The 19,123-nt window shown below is 47.4% G+C and overlaps 1 protein-coding gene across 1 annotated transcript in view; it reads right to left on the reverse strand.

The window, feature by feature from the left end:
• tns1a (tensin 1a) overlaps window positions 1–19,123 on the reverse strand; it is a 62,530-nt gene that overhangs the window by 18,655 nt on the left and 24,752 nt on the right. Inside the window, exon 15 of the mRNA XM_076303270.1 lies at window positions 105–1,790. Within this exon, the coding sequence (XP_076159385.1) occupies window positions 105–1,790 (1,686 nt within the window). The remainder of the gene's footprint in view (window positions 1–104; window positions 1,791–19,123) is intronic.

The raw sequence follows: 19,123 nt of genomic DNA on the forward strand, positions 1-19,123 counted from the left end.
ACTGTAATCAACCAATCTAGGCCTTTGAGCCCTTCAATTTCACGTTGAGTATCAAAGAAACAGAACTTTAAAAGAAGACCCTTCGGATCCAGTTAAGCACTCACCAGCTATGCGGTGGGCCACCAGCCCCTCCAGGTTCAGGCTCTCCTCCTCGGGGTCAGCCTCCCTGGCAGGGGTAACCGACGGGAGGGGAGAGGAGGAGGCACTGTAGCTCATCTGGGTGGTGGGGTACGGGGAGATGCCCTGGAGCTCTGGGGTGTAGCACACCGAACTGCCTCCCCCTGGGGTGAAGGCGCTCTGGGGCTTCAGGGGTTGCGGGTGGTGCAGGGTGGGGGACGGGGACCCGGGGCCTCCCCGGTGGATGTACGCCTCCTGTGGGTGGGTGGGGGAGTGGAAAGCCCCCCTGTGGGGCTCCATGGAGGGCGACATGGGCGGGTAGGCCGGGGAGGACCTCTGAGAGGACTGGCCGTAGCTGGCCGAGGTGGAGGGCGGGTAGCCCGTCGAGTAGCTGTGGATGGCCTGGTCCGCCTGGTACGAGGGCCTCGGGTAGTTCTGGGCGAAGGGCGTCTGGTAGGTAGCCGGGTTGTCGCCCGGTGGGGCGCTCTGGGACTTGGGTACAGGCGTCTGCGTGGGCTCAAGGTCCATCATGAGCATGTTGAGGGCCTCGATGGACTGCTCCACGTCGTTCTGCGAGGCCCCGCTCGGCGATGTGGGGAAGCGCGACAGGCCCGACATGGGCCCGAAGAAGGGGTCGTCCACCAGGCCGTACTGGTGCCAGGCGTTGAGGCCGCGCTGGACGGCCTCGCGGCTGCTCGTGCTCCTTTCGGGCGCTTGGGGCAGAAGCCTGGCAGCTGCCCCTGGGTCCATGGCCGGGGCAGCCCCGTAGGACTGTGAGCGGTATATGGCCCCGTTCTGGTCGCTGTAGTCGATCAGACGCTCCTGCGCGGAGGCCGAGCCGTGCACCTGGTGCACCGGCATGTCTCTCCTGCTGGACCGGAGCTCTGGGAGAGCCGACGGTCCCTCAATGTCCACGGTGGTCGAGTCAGACGACGGTTGCTGCTGCTGCTGCTGCTGCTGCTGCTGGGGAGTCTGGTAGTCGCTGTGTCCCTGGCTGTCGGCGGCTGGCGTCTCGTGTCCGTCCAGAGACGAGATCGTCCCGAGGCTGTCGGCGCTGTTGGGAGCCTCTGGGAGCTCGTCGTCAAGGATATCAGTCTCGCGTTCGGTTTCGCTCCGGCTGCCTGCGGCGCGCGCCGATGCTGCTGCCGGGACGGTGTTGGCGCGGATCAAGCCGCGCCCGTTCACGTGCACCTGCGCGGGCACCAGGTGGAGGATACCCCCGACGGCCACCGGGCTCCCCTGTCGGCCCCCCTGGGCTCCTCCTCCTCCCTCGAGACCGCTGAGCAGCTGCTCGAGCTCGCGCTTCTCCCGCGGACTCAGAGACGGTTCGGCGCCGGGCGGCTGGCTCACGCAGGCCCCCCCGCTGCCACTTCCTCCGCCGGCGGCGCCGCCCTGCTGGGACTGCGGGTCATCGGTGCGGTCGGTCTTGACGGAGGCGGTGGAGTTGCCCGAGTCGCTGCTCACAGAGAGCGCGTGGTCAGCGACCGGGAGGGCGTGGTTGGCGACAGGGAGGGGAAGCGCGTGGTTGGCTACTCCGACTGCCTGCTGGAGGGGAGGATGAGCACGCTCGGCGGGCGGAAGGCCGTTAACGGAAACAATGCCCTCGGTGGAGTCCTTCTTTCGGATCTTAGCGTAGAGACTGCCGTCGACTGGACCCTGCGTGTGCACTACGTCTGTAAAACAACAAAGAGAGAGAGAGACAGAGAGAGAGAGAGAGAGAGAGAGAGAGAGAGAGAGAGAGAGAGAGAGAGAGAGAGAGAGACAAAGAAACGTGTTATATGAACATTTGTTTTAAAACCACATATTCAGAGTACTAGCAAAGATTCATATTTTTTCTTTAACAAGCATTTTCAAACTTTCTTGTGCACAGACCTACAGTACACCAAAAGTGCTGACACCTAAACCGTAGAAACAAACTTGATTGCATCTGGAGATGTGAAGCAATAGCTCATAGTTCATGTTAATATTGCATTTTTCAACTTGTACTCAAAACCATGTGCCATGTTATTCTCAAACACACCTGACTCAAAACTCAAATACACACACACACACACACACACACACACACATACAAACATGAACAGAAACAGAAACCTATCTCCTGTTGTTTTTAGTCTGCCCTCACCAAGGCTCAGAACCAGTTTAGATACTCACAACCCTCCTAGTTTGGTTGCTGCACTTGTGTCCCAATGCTCTGTGTACTATATCTCACTGCTGGCTTCCTGCTAGTTAGCCCTCCTGTCCTGTCGCTGGACCTTAGTGCTTGGCCATTGCAGGGGTGTTCTGGTCTATTAAAAGCACTGTCTCAGTCTCGGACGCTGGGCCCCCCCTGCGTCACTGCACTGTGCTGATGACGCAGCAGTGGGCAGCCCCTTCCTGGTTTGATTGACAGCCAGCTGTGATGTGTCACTTAACATTTGCCCCGTGGGGAGGGGGGGAGGGTTGTATGCAGTACACTACCGACATGCCTAGTTACTGCTTTACAGGCAAGTTTGCTATTGCAGGGGCCTACCAGTGTGTTTGTGTGTGTGCAAACAGCAGTCACTGTGCAGGACTATAAATCGGTGGCAGTGACCTGCTCCTTTTTCTGGGTTTTGTGAGCGGAGGAAGGAATGGGCGATATTTTTCCACTGTCCTTGATATAACAGTAGTGTGCAGGCGTTTGTGTCCACACTAGTTTGAATAAACACCAGGCTTTCTTTGTCTATAAAAGGCAACTGAAAAGCATTTTGAACAGAATGAAATGATAGAGGTAAGATAAATTGATACAGCAGGAATTTCTAGTAATGTTTGGTAAGGAGTCAAGCATACTTGGATGTAACTGCTAGTTTTCATATCTATCATGAATGCTGAGTCCGCCACAGACCACTGCACAGGTCAAGCTAACATATCCACAGAGAAGAAGCACCGAATGAGTATACGTCATATGCCGATTAAGTTAAAGTGAGAGAAATCCATCCTGAAGGAGAACATGAAACTGTGCTCCACGTTTTCGGTCAGTGAGAGATTTTGAGGACCTTAAGTTGCTGATACAGGCTGGACTAGGAGCGTCCAAAGATTCCTTCTTTGCCATGCCAGCAATGCTGTGGTTCACCTCAAAGTAATGCTAAGGATGGTTATTTTGGAGGCAGATGTCCCTGGCAACCGAAAGGCTTCCTTGCCATCACTTTATTTCATGAAATGATTCAGATGATCCATTCGAGTGTCCACTGGGTCCAAAGGACCTCCAGCCTTGCGTCATCCTGGCTTACCCATGAGAACCTGCTCATGTTGGCCTACGACATGTATCACCTCCAACTCTAGTAAAAAAAAAAAAACATCTTCTGTTGCAAGCCTCCCTTCCCACTTTGCCCCAACACCCAGCCCCCCATACCACCATGGACATCTGCTTGTGGGGATACACGATCGGCAACAGATTATAAATCTGAAAACTTCATTTTAGCACATGTGCCAGAAGCAGGTTGGGAGAGCCAGACCTCGGGCGCACATGGTAAAGCACTTCAGCTAAAGAGCTATTTTAGCTTTTGGCCCCTGGTCCCTCTTCAGTGCACTTCAAGTCGGGGTGATAATGATGACACTGTCTGCAGCTCTCCCCCTATGTGTTGATGTTGATGTTAATGCAAGCTACTGCTAGGCCATTTTGAAACTGTGATGAAAGGGCAGCTGTTGGTTGGGGCATTTCTACTCTTAAGGGCCTGGCAACTGGACAGTGCATTACATAATCCGATGCCAACACACATACAATGTTCTATAATCAGAATTGTTTACAGACAGCAACATTCTTTTACATTCTAACAAATATTTCTAGTGTATTCTTAACTTCTGTTTTCAACTGCAAGAATTCTTCACAATGTTTAACTGGAGTGTTTCAGACGCCAAATGGAGACTGTCAACAGTTAGCAACAGTGCATCAGTCCGGACATTTTTCATTGTTGAGATACAATCTCTGGCTAAAGAAAGTGATCACCTCCTTTTGGATGGGCCATAATGTTAGAATGCTGAACTCTTGAACAGGGTTCAGACAATGAAGAAAAAATCTCTTATTTGGCTTTTAGTAAGCCCAGTCAAAGGCTTCATATTCCATTGGACAAGTGCAGACTTTCTTTGTTAAATATCCGTCTTATAAGACATTGAACAGGCTGGAAAGAAGTAAACATAACAGAGATTCCTGCCACTTGGTGTGCTACACTTTCTCAGGGTGACTAAATGGAAGCAAGGATGGCGATCCGCTTTGTGCATGCACTTGTCTGCATGTGTGTATCGCTGGTAGGGCTATTTTATCCCTTAAAAGATGGGAGGTAAGGTCACTCACACCACATGTAGAGTGACACGAACAGGACTGACGCAAACCTGCCCATGTGTGACGTCAGCTCCCAAAAACCTTGATCTTGAGGAAGCCGGGTCACGTTCGTCCATGAGCTACAGTAGGTAACTGGTAGACTGGAAGGCACACTTAAGAAAGGCCAATAGAGTTGCACACATATTAGAATTTCAAATATGTATGCCAATCAATGACAATGAGTAACACTGTGTCCCATTCTGGGTACTTCCCTCAATACACTTCAATGCAGCATACTTTGTACACTATGCGTTTGGGTCCATTTGCTAGTGTTGTCTCAAACTGAAAACAAACATTAAACACTTGAAATGGCAATATCAATGTTCACATTGTCATCTGACCACCATGGGGGGAAAAAGTGGTACATCCCTTTCTGCTACTGTACATTGCCAATAGTGACCACAGAGGGTGCACATTGTCCATCATTTCACATGTAACTTTTTCACCAATATGGGTGCACCATCCGGGTACTGGGTACCAGCAGTGCACTGCATGTCCCTATGATAGTCAGTGTGAAGACACTTATGCACTCAAAATAGTACATGTGCATGTGGAAGAACTTGAATTGAGACAGATAGTAAGATTAGCCAAAGTACCAAGTACCAAGTGTGCATATGGCTCACGTCTCCTGCTAGGCTAAGTTAAAGCTACAATAACAGATATCTCCTATACATCACCATATATACATTACACATACAGTGATTATATCCTGAGTGAGCACATACTGTAGTGTTGTATGTGGGTTTTATTTGTCCATGTCAGACTCAGAGCTGGTGCTGTATCCGGTCTCCTCTTACCCTGGCTAGCCCCTTCCTTTTAATGCCCCTACCTCTCCTGGGACAGGAAGTTGACCTCTGACACAAACAATGTGGTGACATTTATACTTGTGTGTCTTCAAACGGAAGCTATTTATGTAGGTCCCCGACAACGCATTCACAAGCACACATGCATGCACAAACGTCTGAGTGCTTGCACACACACACACACACACACACACACACACACACACGCACGCACACACACACACACGCACGCACACACACACACACACACACACACACACACACACACACACACACACACACACACACACACACACACTCACACACACACACTGACATACACATACACACACAGTATTTAGTGTGCCATTGGCCTGAAGGGCTTCTTTTTTAGGTTGACCCTCGGCTAAGGTGATGGCAGCAGGATGCAGTATTTTTAGAGCGGTCCTTGTGTGTGTTCTTGTGTGTGTATGCGCGTAAGCTTAGCTTTGTAATCCAGAATAAAGCCTCCACATACCTTACCCCTGAATTGGTGTGTAACATGCAATATGCTCTTCTCACACCAGGCAGGTGAAGGAATTGTGTCTCCACGCCTGAGGTTAATGCCTCATTAGAAACCTTGCCCACTCTCACGGGCTGCTTCACAAGGGCATTGGTTTCTGCAACACAGTACTTTTGATTTGAACTTTGCCTCCTTACTCTATTCTGAATACAATTTCTTGGTAAATATTCAAAACTGAATTTGGTGGCTAAACACAAATGTCTATAGCTATTTGAAGTAAAGATTTATTTCACTATCCATATAAATGTTACTTCAATAGCATTTGTTTAATGTGGGAAAAGGGTAGTGATGATTCTGAAGGTCAAACATACCTAAAGTAGATTAGTCAAAAATCTATAGAACTGGCTTCATTAAATGAGAAATGATAACAGGGCAACAGGGCAACAAATGTATAATAAAGGATCAGTACTTTGTTCCACTTGAATATAACTGAACTATGAAATAAAGCTTTCGTCATGCATATTCTGCATCTCTTCCCAGACCTTCTTCTGCTCTCCATGAATCAAATGTTTTCGTCCTTAGCTCACTAGAGCTTTCAATTAAAGCTGAAATCAAGCCCTGTATCGTAAACAGTGCCCCCCTCAGAAATAGAAATGTGTGTTCAGAGGCTGGGCATCTCCTGGGTGTAGTCCTGTGAATGAGTGTGTGGCCACCGGATTATTTGACCTCCAGGGAGAGGGCCTCTCTGAGTCAACCCATAAACACTACCTTTACAGTGCCCACGGGGGCCTTTTACTGTGTGTGTGCGTGTGTGTGTGTGTGTGTGTGTGTGTGTGTGTGTGTTGTTGGCCACTGTTGCTACCTCTAGGAGACGGTGGAAAAGACTGGTAAGAGAAGACCAGTGGCTAGAAGTGCAAAATAATGACAGAGGAACAGATGAACAGAGACAGGGGAGAGAAAGAGTGTGTGTGTGTGAGAGAGAGAGCCAGAGAGAGAGAGAGAGAAAGAGAGATGACTGTGAGCACACATAGTCTTTCTAATGCCATCACGTTCACCCCATTGGCACTTGGGTGCTTAGGATGCCAACATAACACTCCTTAGATCTTAGCACCTGTCCAGTGCCCTATTATAAATAACCATTTTAATTCCAGGTTATTATCAAACGCACCCATCTCATATCACTACCAGTGGATGAGTAACCATTAGCACAAGCACAATAAAGCACACTACCCAATATAACTGAACATGTTGTGCTTGTATTCCTTTTGTATTCACTGATATTACTCACTCTGGGTACAATACAGCGGGATGACATCAGGTACAATGAATAGCAAACCTATTCTCATGGCAGTCAGTACTTTGGGAGAATAGAGAGCATGATTAATCTGGCGTACATACTTATCAACTTCCACCTGTACATAAAGCAACATCTTGCTGTACATGTTGCCCAAAATTACTGCCAATATAATCTGTATGATGTCATGTGTCATTTGCAATATGTACCTGTACGTAAAACAAATATAACACATTTATATTTATCATTTCAGAATATTATACTACATATATATTTTTTTGTATTGTGAACACATTTGAGTGCTCTGGTACATTTTTACACTTTTTATTATTATTTTTTGGAAGACTGCATGGACCAGAATACTGCCAGGTGTATCTTTGCTTTCTGAAGTACCTTTAACACCTCAATAAATATTTAAAAAGTCTTCATCCTAAGATCATGGCGTCTGAACTACCTGGATGGTGCTGGACAGTAATAATAGCCTCATTGCCCTGACCATGACAGGCCCTGTTTAGGGACTCGGGGAGCATGTTCCTGTCTTTAGAAACCTGCTCAGCATCTATTAGCGGCACTCGGGCATCTGGCCGCGACTGGCACGCTAACACCTCCGGAGGACCACACGGGACGGGATTCTGTGACCCAATAGCAGACAGGTGGTCAGACAGACAGACAGACAGAGAGAGAGAGAGAGAGAGAGAGAGAGAGGGGCAGAGAGAGAGAGAGAGAGAGAGAGAGAGAGAGAGAGAGAGAGAGAGAGAGAGAGAGAGAGCAGCGAGAGAGAGAGAGAGAGAGAGAGAGAGAGAGGCAGAGAGAGAGAGAGAGAGAGAGAGAGAGAGGCAGAGAGAGAGAGAGAGAGAGAGAGAGAGAGAGAGAGAGAGGGGCAGAGAGAGAGAGAGAGAGAGAGAGAGAGAGGCAGAGAGAGAGAGAGAGAGAGAGAGAGAGAGAGAGAGGCAGAGAGAGAGAGAGAGAGAGAGAGAGAGAGAGAGAGAGAGAGAGAGAGAGAGAGAGAGACGTTGCATGCCACCTCTGTCGCCCGCCACTGCCGCAGCGCTGTTTAAGACAAGGGCCCCATCCACCTGTCTGTCTGTCTGTCTGTCTCCGCCAGGGCTGTGTGTGTGTGTGTGTGTGTGTGTGATGCCGTCGGGTGGAAAGATGCAGAGAGAGGGAGAGAGAGACAGTGGGTGGCCTGTATCAGATGATCACAGCCAGTCAGGCAAACAGGCAGACAGACAGTCAGTCAGACAGCACAGCACAGTACAGTGCAGTGCAGCACGGCGCGACGTAGCGAAGCACACACACACAAACACACACACACACACACACACACACACACACACACACACACACACACACACACAAACACAAACACACACACACACACACCACCCAGCCACCAACGTCCTGCTCCAATAAACATCACTGGGACTGTTGCTCCGATAGGCTTTCAGCGCTGAAATTACTGTATCGTGGTCAGGGTTTGATATTGAGGGTTTCGATGCTCTGAAACGTAGAAGCAAAGCTTTTGGATATTTTTGGTCTGTTTGGAATTGCATGGGAGGGGAGAGTGGTAATGTAGAGTTGGCCATCTTTCAAGGATGTCAGCTTTAAAAGGATGGAGTAAAAATTCAGGAAAACAAAACTTTTTCTGGTCAGAACAATGTGACTGAATGTTCGACTCCTAAACTTTTTTTCATCACAGCTAGGTGCTTTATTAAGCTACATTACAAGAGGTCAAATTCAACAACTAAATAGCCTAAACTGTCAGGAGGCTCATTTCAGTTCTCAGGACCACCGTTGGTGAAAGGCTACTTTGGGCAGTCAGACCCTACGGACAGACAGACAGACACCCCCCACTCAAGCTGTAGCAACAGTGGCAGTGACGGCAGGGACGGCTCCGTCTAGCCAGGCTGTCGCGAGCCGTAAACGAGATGAGATGAGACGAGAGACGAGAACCAGGCCAGACGAGACACGCTAAAAGTGAGCACACACGAGAGAGAGAGAGAGAGAGAGAGAGAGAGAGAGAGTGAATGGAGAAAGTGAGAAAGGGGGAGAGGAGAAGCGAGTGCATGTCTCCTGTCTGTCTGGGAACACTTACAGTATCTTCTGGTGAAGTAGGGTCTGACTGCCCAAAGTAGCCTTTCACCAACGGTGGTCCTGAGAACTGAAATGAGCCTCCTGACAGTTTAGGCTATTTAGTTGTTGAATTTGACCTCTTGTAATGTAGCTTAATAAAGCACCTAGCTGTGATGAAAAAAAGTTTAGGAGTCGAACATTCAGTCACATTGTTCTGACCAGAAAAAGTTTTGTTTTCCTGAATTTTTACTCCATCCTTTTAAAGCTGACATCCTTGAAAGATGGCCAACTCTACATTACCACTCTCCCCTCCCATGCAATTCCAAACAGACCAAAAATATCCAAAAGCTTTGCTTCTACGTTTCAGAGCATCGAAACCCTCAATATCAAACCCTGACCACGATACAGTAATTTCAGCGCTGAAAGCCTATCGGAGCAACAGTCCCAGTGATGTTTATTGGAGCAGGACGTTGGTGGCTGGGTGGTGTGTGTGTGTGTGTGTTTGTGTTTGTGTGTGTGTGTGTGTGTGTGTGTGTGTGTGTGTGTGTGTGTGTGTGTGTGTGTGTGTTTGTGTGTGTGTGCTTCGCTACGTCGCGCCGTGCTGCACTGCACTGTACTGTGCTGTGCTGTGCTCTGTGCCAAAGGCTGACTCGACTCTGACCCAATCTAACCGGCAACAGTGGTGGCAACCATTCAAGGCGGGCATGATGTCATGGGAGGGAGAGAGGGAGAGACAGAGTGAGGGAGGAATGGAGGGAGGGGCAGAGGGGGGGGGGGGGAGACATGCCAGAGGTGGGAGCAGAGCGGGCGCTTCCAGGAAGGAAACGTATACGTGGCAAGCTCAGTGCCCTCGGCCAGGCGGGACAGGACACGGCTCTGCATGTTGGTGCCCCCTTCGCTAACGGTCACCTCAGTGACTCCCTCTTGATGAACATGCCCTCGGCCCCTCTCGCGCACTGGGTCGCTTTCCTCACTTTGACGAGTGTGCGTTTTGGCTCGGCAGGGAGACTAGATTGACAGGTGAGGGGGTCGGGTGGAGACAAGGCAAGGTGGGCGGTGGGATTCGTTGATGACAGCACTTAGCTCGGGCAGGAGAACGAGAGAGTGAGCAAGAGAAGCGTAAGGAGGAGGGGAAGAAGAGGGTGAAGAGGTAAAAGGAAAAAGAGGAAGAGGAGGAGGGGGAGAGGAGGACTTTGAGCATAAATTGTATATGAGAGATTGTAGGAATTGAAAGGGAATTGAGGAGAAGAAAAAAATAATAATGTAATGACAGACGGAGAGAGGGATAGATAGACTGAAAGACAGATAGCCGTGGGAAGAGAAAATAAATGAAGGATCATGCTAGAAGTAAAGGGACTTGGAAAGGAAGCCAGCGGAAAGCGATAGAGGGTGTGAGAGATGAGGAAAGAGAGAGGCCGATGAAGAGAAAGTGGGGAATGTAAAGGTCTGGAAGGAGGAGGACAGGGGTGGGGTGTGGGGGTGTATGAGGGTACTGCTAGCGGGCTTGAACCTGCTGCTTCTGCTCAACATGTTGTCAGAGCACACTCTAACTCAGGCATGTTGCCCCCCCGAGATGAGGCCAGGGTCAAAACCATACACACACCTACACACCTACACACACACACACACACACACACACACACACACACACACACACACACACACACACACACACACACACACATACAAGCATACCTACACACACACACACACACACACACACACACACACACACACACACACACCACTATAGCTGGTCTCTGTATCCTCACAAAATACAGACACACACTAATTGTACCAAAGACTCTGCACTCTCCTGTATCCACTCTCTCTTATCTGTTGAGATACATGCATACTTTACTCTCCAGTCTGGGCAAATTGCCACATGTACACCGTTTTCTCTTTATCTTTTGTGCATTTTAACTGTCCGGTAACTGACACGCCAATCTCAGGTGTCTTGTTTGGTCTTTAGGACTTGTTAGCCACCCCGTTACTTCTGCACTGGCATTTACAAGACCACTGCTTAATGGACGGAACAAGACAGCAGAAGAACCACACTGAAGGCATCGGCAATAAAACTAGTTTATGGCGACACTAATATATGTGTGTGTGTAATCAAAGAGTGTAGAAGCCTTCTTTATTCTTCAGTGCAATTCTTTTTCCATTTACCAGAGGATAGACCATGTAGATTAGCATACAAAATAAAACAGTAGAATAGAATAGAATAGAAAAGAATACCACAAAGCCTCACACATGTGCACTTTCTTTTTAACTGTTTTGAAATGTGCTCTGCCTAAATGCCTGGGCACTCTTTCATTGGAATAATTCGGACGTCCTCATTTGCACAATTTCTAAAAATACATCGCCTCTCTCAAGGCACACAACAATGCCACTATGTTCCCAGTGATGTAATGACCAGGCAGCCTCGCGCTGGCCAAGTCAGAGGACTCAATCCAGGGTCACTAAATAGCACCCAAGGGACAAGGGCTAAGATACACTACGCGGAGAGCAGGCAGCCTTGCTCAAGCAGTGCCAGTAAAGCACACTACTTTAGCCAACTAAACAGCTCTTCTTTGACGAGCATTTAAGCGCAAGCCTGAAACAACCACACAAAACTAACCTAAAACTCAAATAGCTGTGGTGTACCATCGATATCATTAAAAACAGACTGGATGTATCAACAGCCAGCCCAAGGTCTTGCTGAAAAAATACGTAGACTTAGGAACATATAGCATCTGAATGTATGGTACAGGAAAAGTTAATTGTTGGAAACCATGGAAACAAAACAGTTTAATGTGACCACAAAGCGTGAGGAAAAATGCATTGTGATGTCTGTTAGCGTAGGATAACTCATTAATCAAAAGACATAAAAGTCAGCCATAATGAAGATTAATCTGTTGCCTTAATCTTACGTCTTTACAGTAAAACATTCCTCAAGTTCACATACCTAGAGATTGCTGTTAAAAGCACTTTGCATCCATAAGTTGTTGCTCTGGATTCAGTACAGTAGGGTAGGAGAGACGCAAGCCTGAGGTACAGCCAACTGTCCTGCCCCAGGGAACCCAAACACCGGCTTCTTACTGCACCAGTACTTAAACTCTCCTCAGTACTCCCTCTCTCTCTCTCTCTCTTTCTCTCTCTCTCTTACTCTTAACAACACACACACAAGGCACACACACACACACACACACACACACACACACACACAACCACACTGTGTTGCTTACCAGCTTGTGAAGATAATCTGTCAGAGTGGCTGGGAAAGCTTCATTGTGTCTCGGGCTGACAATCCTGCCCCCTCTCCACACTCTGGCAACTAACCGGCGTCAGCCCCGAGAACACTCTGTGGCAAGGGGGAGTGACTCCATGAGGGCGTCCGTGTGTGTGTGTGTGTGTGTGTGTGTGTGTGTGTGTGTGTGTGTGTGTGTGTGTGTGTGTGTGCACGCGTGTGTGAGAGTGTGTGTAAATGTGTCTTCAGGCTCACTCTGTGTCATCTCATCTCTCCCTCTCTCTCTCTCTCACACACACATACACACACATATTCTCTCCCTCTCTCTTTCTCTCTCTCTCTCTCCCTCCACTACCACACTTCCCCTCCTCACTATTCCAAAAATGCTGCGGGCCTTACGGCAGCCAAATAAGGGTGGCCCGGCAGTAAACAAGCGCCATGCTCTCACTCTGCTCCCCACTGCTTCTGCCTGACACTCTTTAAAATACACACCAGCGCACTCTCTCTCAAATACACACCAGCTCTGTCTGTATCGCACACACTCTCTCTCTCAAATACACACCAGCTCTGTCTGTATCGCACACTCTCTCTCTCTCAAATACACACCACCTTTCTTCATCTGTCGCTCTCCCTCTCTGTAATGTATATAATTCTTAGATTGATCAATCTTTATTTATGTTTCTTTCTTTCTCTCTCTCTGCCCATTGTCTCTTTTATAAAACCAGCAGACAGACCTTTTTACAGACCAAATGTGAACAGAACAACAGCACAAACAAAACTCATGCACAGACACACAGACAAACAGACAGACACAAACACACACACACACACACACACACACACACACACACACACACACACTCACATACACACACACACACACGCAGACACATACACACATCCTCCGACCTGCAAACAAGACAGATTAAAAACAGGATCTCTGTCATGGCAGGGGTTTGACGCCACATGTGGCCGTCATGTTCACCAATCCACCGACTGGACCGTGGGGCCGGGCACATACAAATTTAGCCCCCGAAAGCCGGCGAGAATGTGTGTTTGAAGCGGGCCTGACAGCGCGGGAGTCAGGTTAGGAGGTGGCAGAGGCCGTGGTGAAAAGTGTGTGGTCATCCAAGTCCGCCTTCAGATGATGCCCCATGGGGGTAACCTTGGGGGCAGCAGCTGCAGAGGATAGGGTTGAAATGATGTGTGTGTGTGTGTGTGTGTGTGTGTGTGTGTGTGTTTTGGGTGAGGTGGGGGTGGGGTGTAACTGGACCAAGGATGATGCCACACCTTCTCCATCACCTCACTCTCTGTCTCTCACTCACGCACACTCTCTCTCTTGCTCTCTCTCTGTCTCTCTCACACACACACACACACATGCACACGCACACACACACACACACACACATACCTGTGACTCAGAGTGTTCACTCTCATCCATCATATCCTGACTTGCTCATGCTGTTCAGTAAGGTGACCCATGTCATAGGCACATGTTCTTCTGGCTAACTGACAGTAATAGGCTGGTCACCTGGTCTTCACCTTTTTTACTGACACACACAAACCCCCTCTCTCTCTCTCTCTCTCTCTCTCACACACACACACACACACCTCTCTTTACACTCTTTCTCTAACACACACACACACACACACACACACACACACACACACACACACACACACACACACACACACTCACTTCATTCGTATTCTCGTACCCACCAACTACTACCCCTGTCAACCTCTGTTCATGATTTCATGATTCTGGAATATTCTGCTTTTAACTGAACCCTCAGCCTGCACACCAACTAAGAGCGGTCACTGCTGCTCATAACTGAAATGTCTGTGGGTCCTGGCACTGCTTAGGTGTCTGGAGCGCTGCCTGAAGACAATGTTTTCCCAGTCTCTCATAGGGAGTCTTCTGTCATCAGATTCTTTGATTCCCCTTCCTTTAAAAGTCACACAGCACAACGAGAATCGTAAAAAAAAACCCAGCTCTTTGCCATAGAAACAGACTGCAATGATCTCACTCATACACACACACCACAAAATGTTACATACGCACAGACACACACACACACACCCACACATAAACATATTCACACACAATCAAGGGCCGTGTGAACACAGGTCAGTGTCTCTAATTATCTCCAAGAACTCGGAGTCACACGTGCAAATCCACGGCTGACGATAGGGATCCTTTACAGTAGGTTCCTGATCCTCTCTCCCGCTCTGTCTTCTTTCCATCTTCTCTCCTCTGTCATTGTGTGTGTGGGGGGGAGGGGGTTGGGGGTGGAGTAGGGGGGGGGGGTGTTCTTGTTACATATAACATTATTTTTTGGTTAAACTGATTTAACTCGTGATAATTCGTGATAATGGTTGAATAAAACTTTAAACCTCTCTCTCTCTTTCTCCCTCTCTGTCTTTCTCTCCGTAGATGTCCGCTAATCTCCCATCCTTAACATCCCAGATCTCCGCAGCTCCACTGCCTGATCCCCGAGGATGACCTCTCGCTCACCTCCAACCCCCCCAGGTCATGATTACAGGTGGACATCAGACTGGCACGTACACACATCATCATCTCTCTCAACCACAACAACACCTGCTCTTTTCTCTCCCTGATCCCAGGTCAGCTTGCTATCTCCTCCACTGGTGGACAGACTGGTGAGGTGAAGCACTACTACAATAAAAACGACATTAAACATAAAGATGGCCTGTTCTCTCACACTGACCACAGAGGTCATTCTAGTGTTCTCTTCGGTGGACGGACTGGTGCAGTGTAGCACTAGAAACGGCAAATATTTTTAACAAAAGCAGCAACACCAAGTGTCCACTCATGCCGTTTAAGCTGATTCCAGTTCAGTGTTTTAGCTAAACTGGTGGATCCATTGTAAGGGTAGGTCACTGCACGCTAGCCCAGCTCCTTAACCACTATGCTACCACTGTCCCAATATTCATTCGTTCCATTCGTCCAGATTCTAGACACTACAGAGTGGACGAAGCCGACATAGTATACCTTTACGCCTTCTTGTTTGTGTCTGTGTCAGTATAAGAGCAAGTGATGAAAGCTGTTGAGAGGACCAGCTGAAAAAGACTAACCAAGCTCCCAACCCCCTGCAGGATATGGACCAGCTTGCCCCAGAACAATATGCATACAGTGGGCATCGCTTTCAAATGGCCACTTCAGTCGCGCATTACGAGGCGTGAAGCTGCATGAAGCTTTAGTACCACTTTCAGCCACTGTGCGTCGCTCTGCCACTGTACATCACTCTGCCTGCCGCCCCTTCTGAAAAAGCTCGATTTACCTCGATTTAGGCTACTTGGGTATAGCTTAAGGCTTGACTGCTGGTAACGAAAATCGAACTCAAAATTTGCTGTCTACATTATTGTCAGTGTTGGGGTAACGCAACTACGCAAATCAAAACAGTGGTGTGATAATTGAGCCAGTAGAGAAATAACTGTTCAGAATTAATCTGTAGCCTTGGGTAGGCTTCTGCGACGTTTTTAACAGGCTACGCTATAGAGGCTTAGACAACTATGACCCACGTTTTGGTTTCGTAAATTAATTTGCCCTACTTCTTGACTGCAATGTAGTCAATTGACTGCTTGACATGTCATTTTTATTTTTCTGTACAATAAACAAATACATCTGCTTTATGCCGCAGAATTACATTCATATTTGGAACTTACATAGGCCTAGTCCAATGCATCGTTACACTACGTTAGTGTTTCCCAAAACCATAGTAGCAACGAACGCTTGCAACCACTATCATAAAGTTGTGTAGTTACAACTACACCTCTCGACCTGTGGTAGAATGCTAGAAGAAGCATAGTTCCAGGGATCTTCATGTCAAAGACGTCACTGACGCCAGTTATTTGTTTGCAAATGAATAATTATGAATATATTTAGGTTTCTAATTGATATTTACACTTCTAACCACCATACATCCATATTTTAAAATGCCCAAGGCAGAAAATACATAAATTAAAAGTCAATTTGCAGCCATGTGTACGTAAGTAAAAGTCACACACCTGCAGATAATAATAAGGTGGTGCGCACTTTTTGACGAGTCAGCTGAGAATATGTAGCCTTTGATTTTCATGGAGGAGGGGGTCCTTGTTATTTTACGCAAACCAAGCCAAGAAGGCGAATTCTGATATTGATAATATGATCTGCACAAAAGATAAACTTAGGTAAACAACGATGTCAATATTGTTGTCAAAATCTTAACCCAGATTCAAACTCTTGGACAGGGGACTGGTAACTGCTGTGCAACGGCGGCTGTCATCTGCCGGCCTTAACGCAATGCGCCACAGAAGTATGTGCAAGTGCCCGTTCACGTGCTACTAAACGTCATTAACCACCACTGTAGGGTACCAATTGTGTGTGTGTATGTGTGTGTGTGTGTGTGTCACACACACACACACACACACACACACACACACAGACACACACACACACACACACACACAGACACACACACACACACAGACACACACACACACACACACAGACACACACACACACACACACACACACACACACACACACACACACACACATCCACACACACACGTACACCATGTTCCCTCTCCGTGCTCGTTCCCCGGTCCTCTCTCAGGCTTTGGCACTTGGGAGCCTGCAATTAATGAGAGTTCTGGTGGTGGTGGGAGACTGTTCTGCTGACACACACACACACACACACACACACACACACATACTGTACACACACACACACATCCACACACACACACACACATGCACACCCACACACGAGTAAGCACATCTAATTACGGGCAGATTGCAAACACCAGCATTTTTTTCTTCCTCTCCCTCTCTCTTTCATTCTTTCTTTCTTTCTCTCTCTGCCTCTCTGCATCCCTCCCTTTAGCTCGTTTGCTATGTCTCTCCTCTCTAATTCTAGATTACCACAGTCGCTCTCACGGATTTTTCTCAGGCTCGTGTGCGCCTGCCTGCCTGCTTCGGAGAGGCGTTGGTTGGCTCGGGCTCGAGGCTGCCTGAGATGTCCTCAGAAGGCCAGCCGCAGTCCAAGCAGGACAAAAAAGGGCTGGAACATCATCACGACACACGGACGCGCCAAACTGTGCCTCACAACTTCTAAGAAACCAACAAGCTCTGCGAAGCCAGACCTTTGCACTTACCTTTTAGTTGTGGTGCAATGCAAAGCCTTTAAGCGACACAGTAATATACTGTAATTTTATATATGCTGCTCAAAAAGATTAAGGGAACACTTCAGTCATACACTGGATTGGTACTCTGACATTGTTTGGTTCTGAGCACAAGTAAAACTTTTGAGGCGAGTGTTTTATTTTGCAAGAACTGTCAGACATTATGTGAATGTAGTTTGAGAATGGAGAAAAGGGTGGAAGGTTTCAAAAAATGTTTTAACAATTGTGGAAAAAAGTGTTTTTTGAGCAGTGTATATATATATATAAACTAAGTTTGAGATATAAACTAAGTTTGAGACACATTGAGAAAGGTTTGTGTTGATTTGGACATATGTTTTGGTTTAATTCAATTTGCTAGATGTTCCAATCGTGACCCACTTTTATTAGTGTCTTGGAAGAGACACACAGATGTATAGATCTATATAGATCACCAGGGCCTTTGGAATAAAACAGCTCCACAACATCACAGATCCTCCACTATACTTAGCAAGAGGCATAAGGATCTTTTCAGTATAGACATTCTTCTATGCATGCCAACCCCATTTTGAGTGTTTTCTCTTAAAAAGCTCAATTATAATTTCACCTGACCATAGAACACACTTCACAAAGTCCAAGTAGCATTTAGCAACCCCAGCCATTTACATCTGCAATTACTGTAAATGACAGGAAAGGCTTTTACCTGGCATGTCTTCTAAATAATCTATTAGTACGGAGGTTTTGAAGACTTTGGTGACCCCAAGATGATAATTGTCTCTGCAACTCTCCAACATTGACTCCATTTTCTGCCTCTCTTGCCATCCTCTTCACTGTGCATTAGGTTCCAATCAATGTTTGTCACATTTTAAGTTGATTTGCAACTTCTTAATTATTGTTTTAACTGTAAATATGGACATTTTCAGTCAAGTACCAATTTTATTCTAGTAGTCAGGTAGAACCCCAGGATAGGTGTGACATAAGGTACGAATGCATTTTTTTGCATAAATTGACAGTTTGAGGGGTGTAGACTTACGGGTGCTGATCTGTCACCCTTGAGCATTTTTTTAATGACATAATCTGCCACGCCCCCTTTTTTGACCATAAAAAAATAACTAAACAGAAATCAACTATGTCAATACAAAATGCTACAAATGAGTGGCAAAGTCCCTCGAGAGAACATAATATCTGTAAAGTCCGGTAAGGTCACACTGATGAAATGGTAGGCTGAGCAACAAATTGTCTCAACCCTCAACAAGCATCTAAATACAGAACATGTTGCCAGGCTAGCCTTGTACACATCACAAACATCAAATGTCGCCTCCAAAAAACATTCATTCAATCAGACATTTCTCCCTCGCTATCATCAGTATCCTCCACTGAAAATGTAGCCATCTTAGAATTTTTATTTGCGCACTGTTCGCCACCTTTGCAATGGCAGTAGGTGGTGCATGGTAGTCCATCTGACTGACAGCTGCAAGAGGCCCTGGAGCATGCTGGCACTGCCTTGTATCCACAAGCAACAAGATGTAGACCTGTTCTGGGTGCAATGTCAGTGTTGCCATGAACAGGCACAGGAATTCCATCCTCTATTTTCCAACCAAACAGGGATACATCATCAGTA

The sequence above is a fragment of the Alosa pseudoharengus genome, unplaced genomic scaffold, assembly GCF_046254945.1.
Source record: "Alosa pseudoharengus isolate Yale_2024_CS ecotype anadromous, Long Island Sound unplaced genomic scaffold, YU_APseudo_1.1 YU_APseudo_1.1_scf_24, whole genome shotgun sequence".
NCBI classification, from domain to species: domain Eukaryota; kingdom Metazoa; phylum Chordata; class Actinopteri; order Clupeiformes; family Clupeidae; genus Alosa; species Alosa pseudoharengus.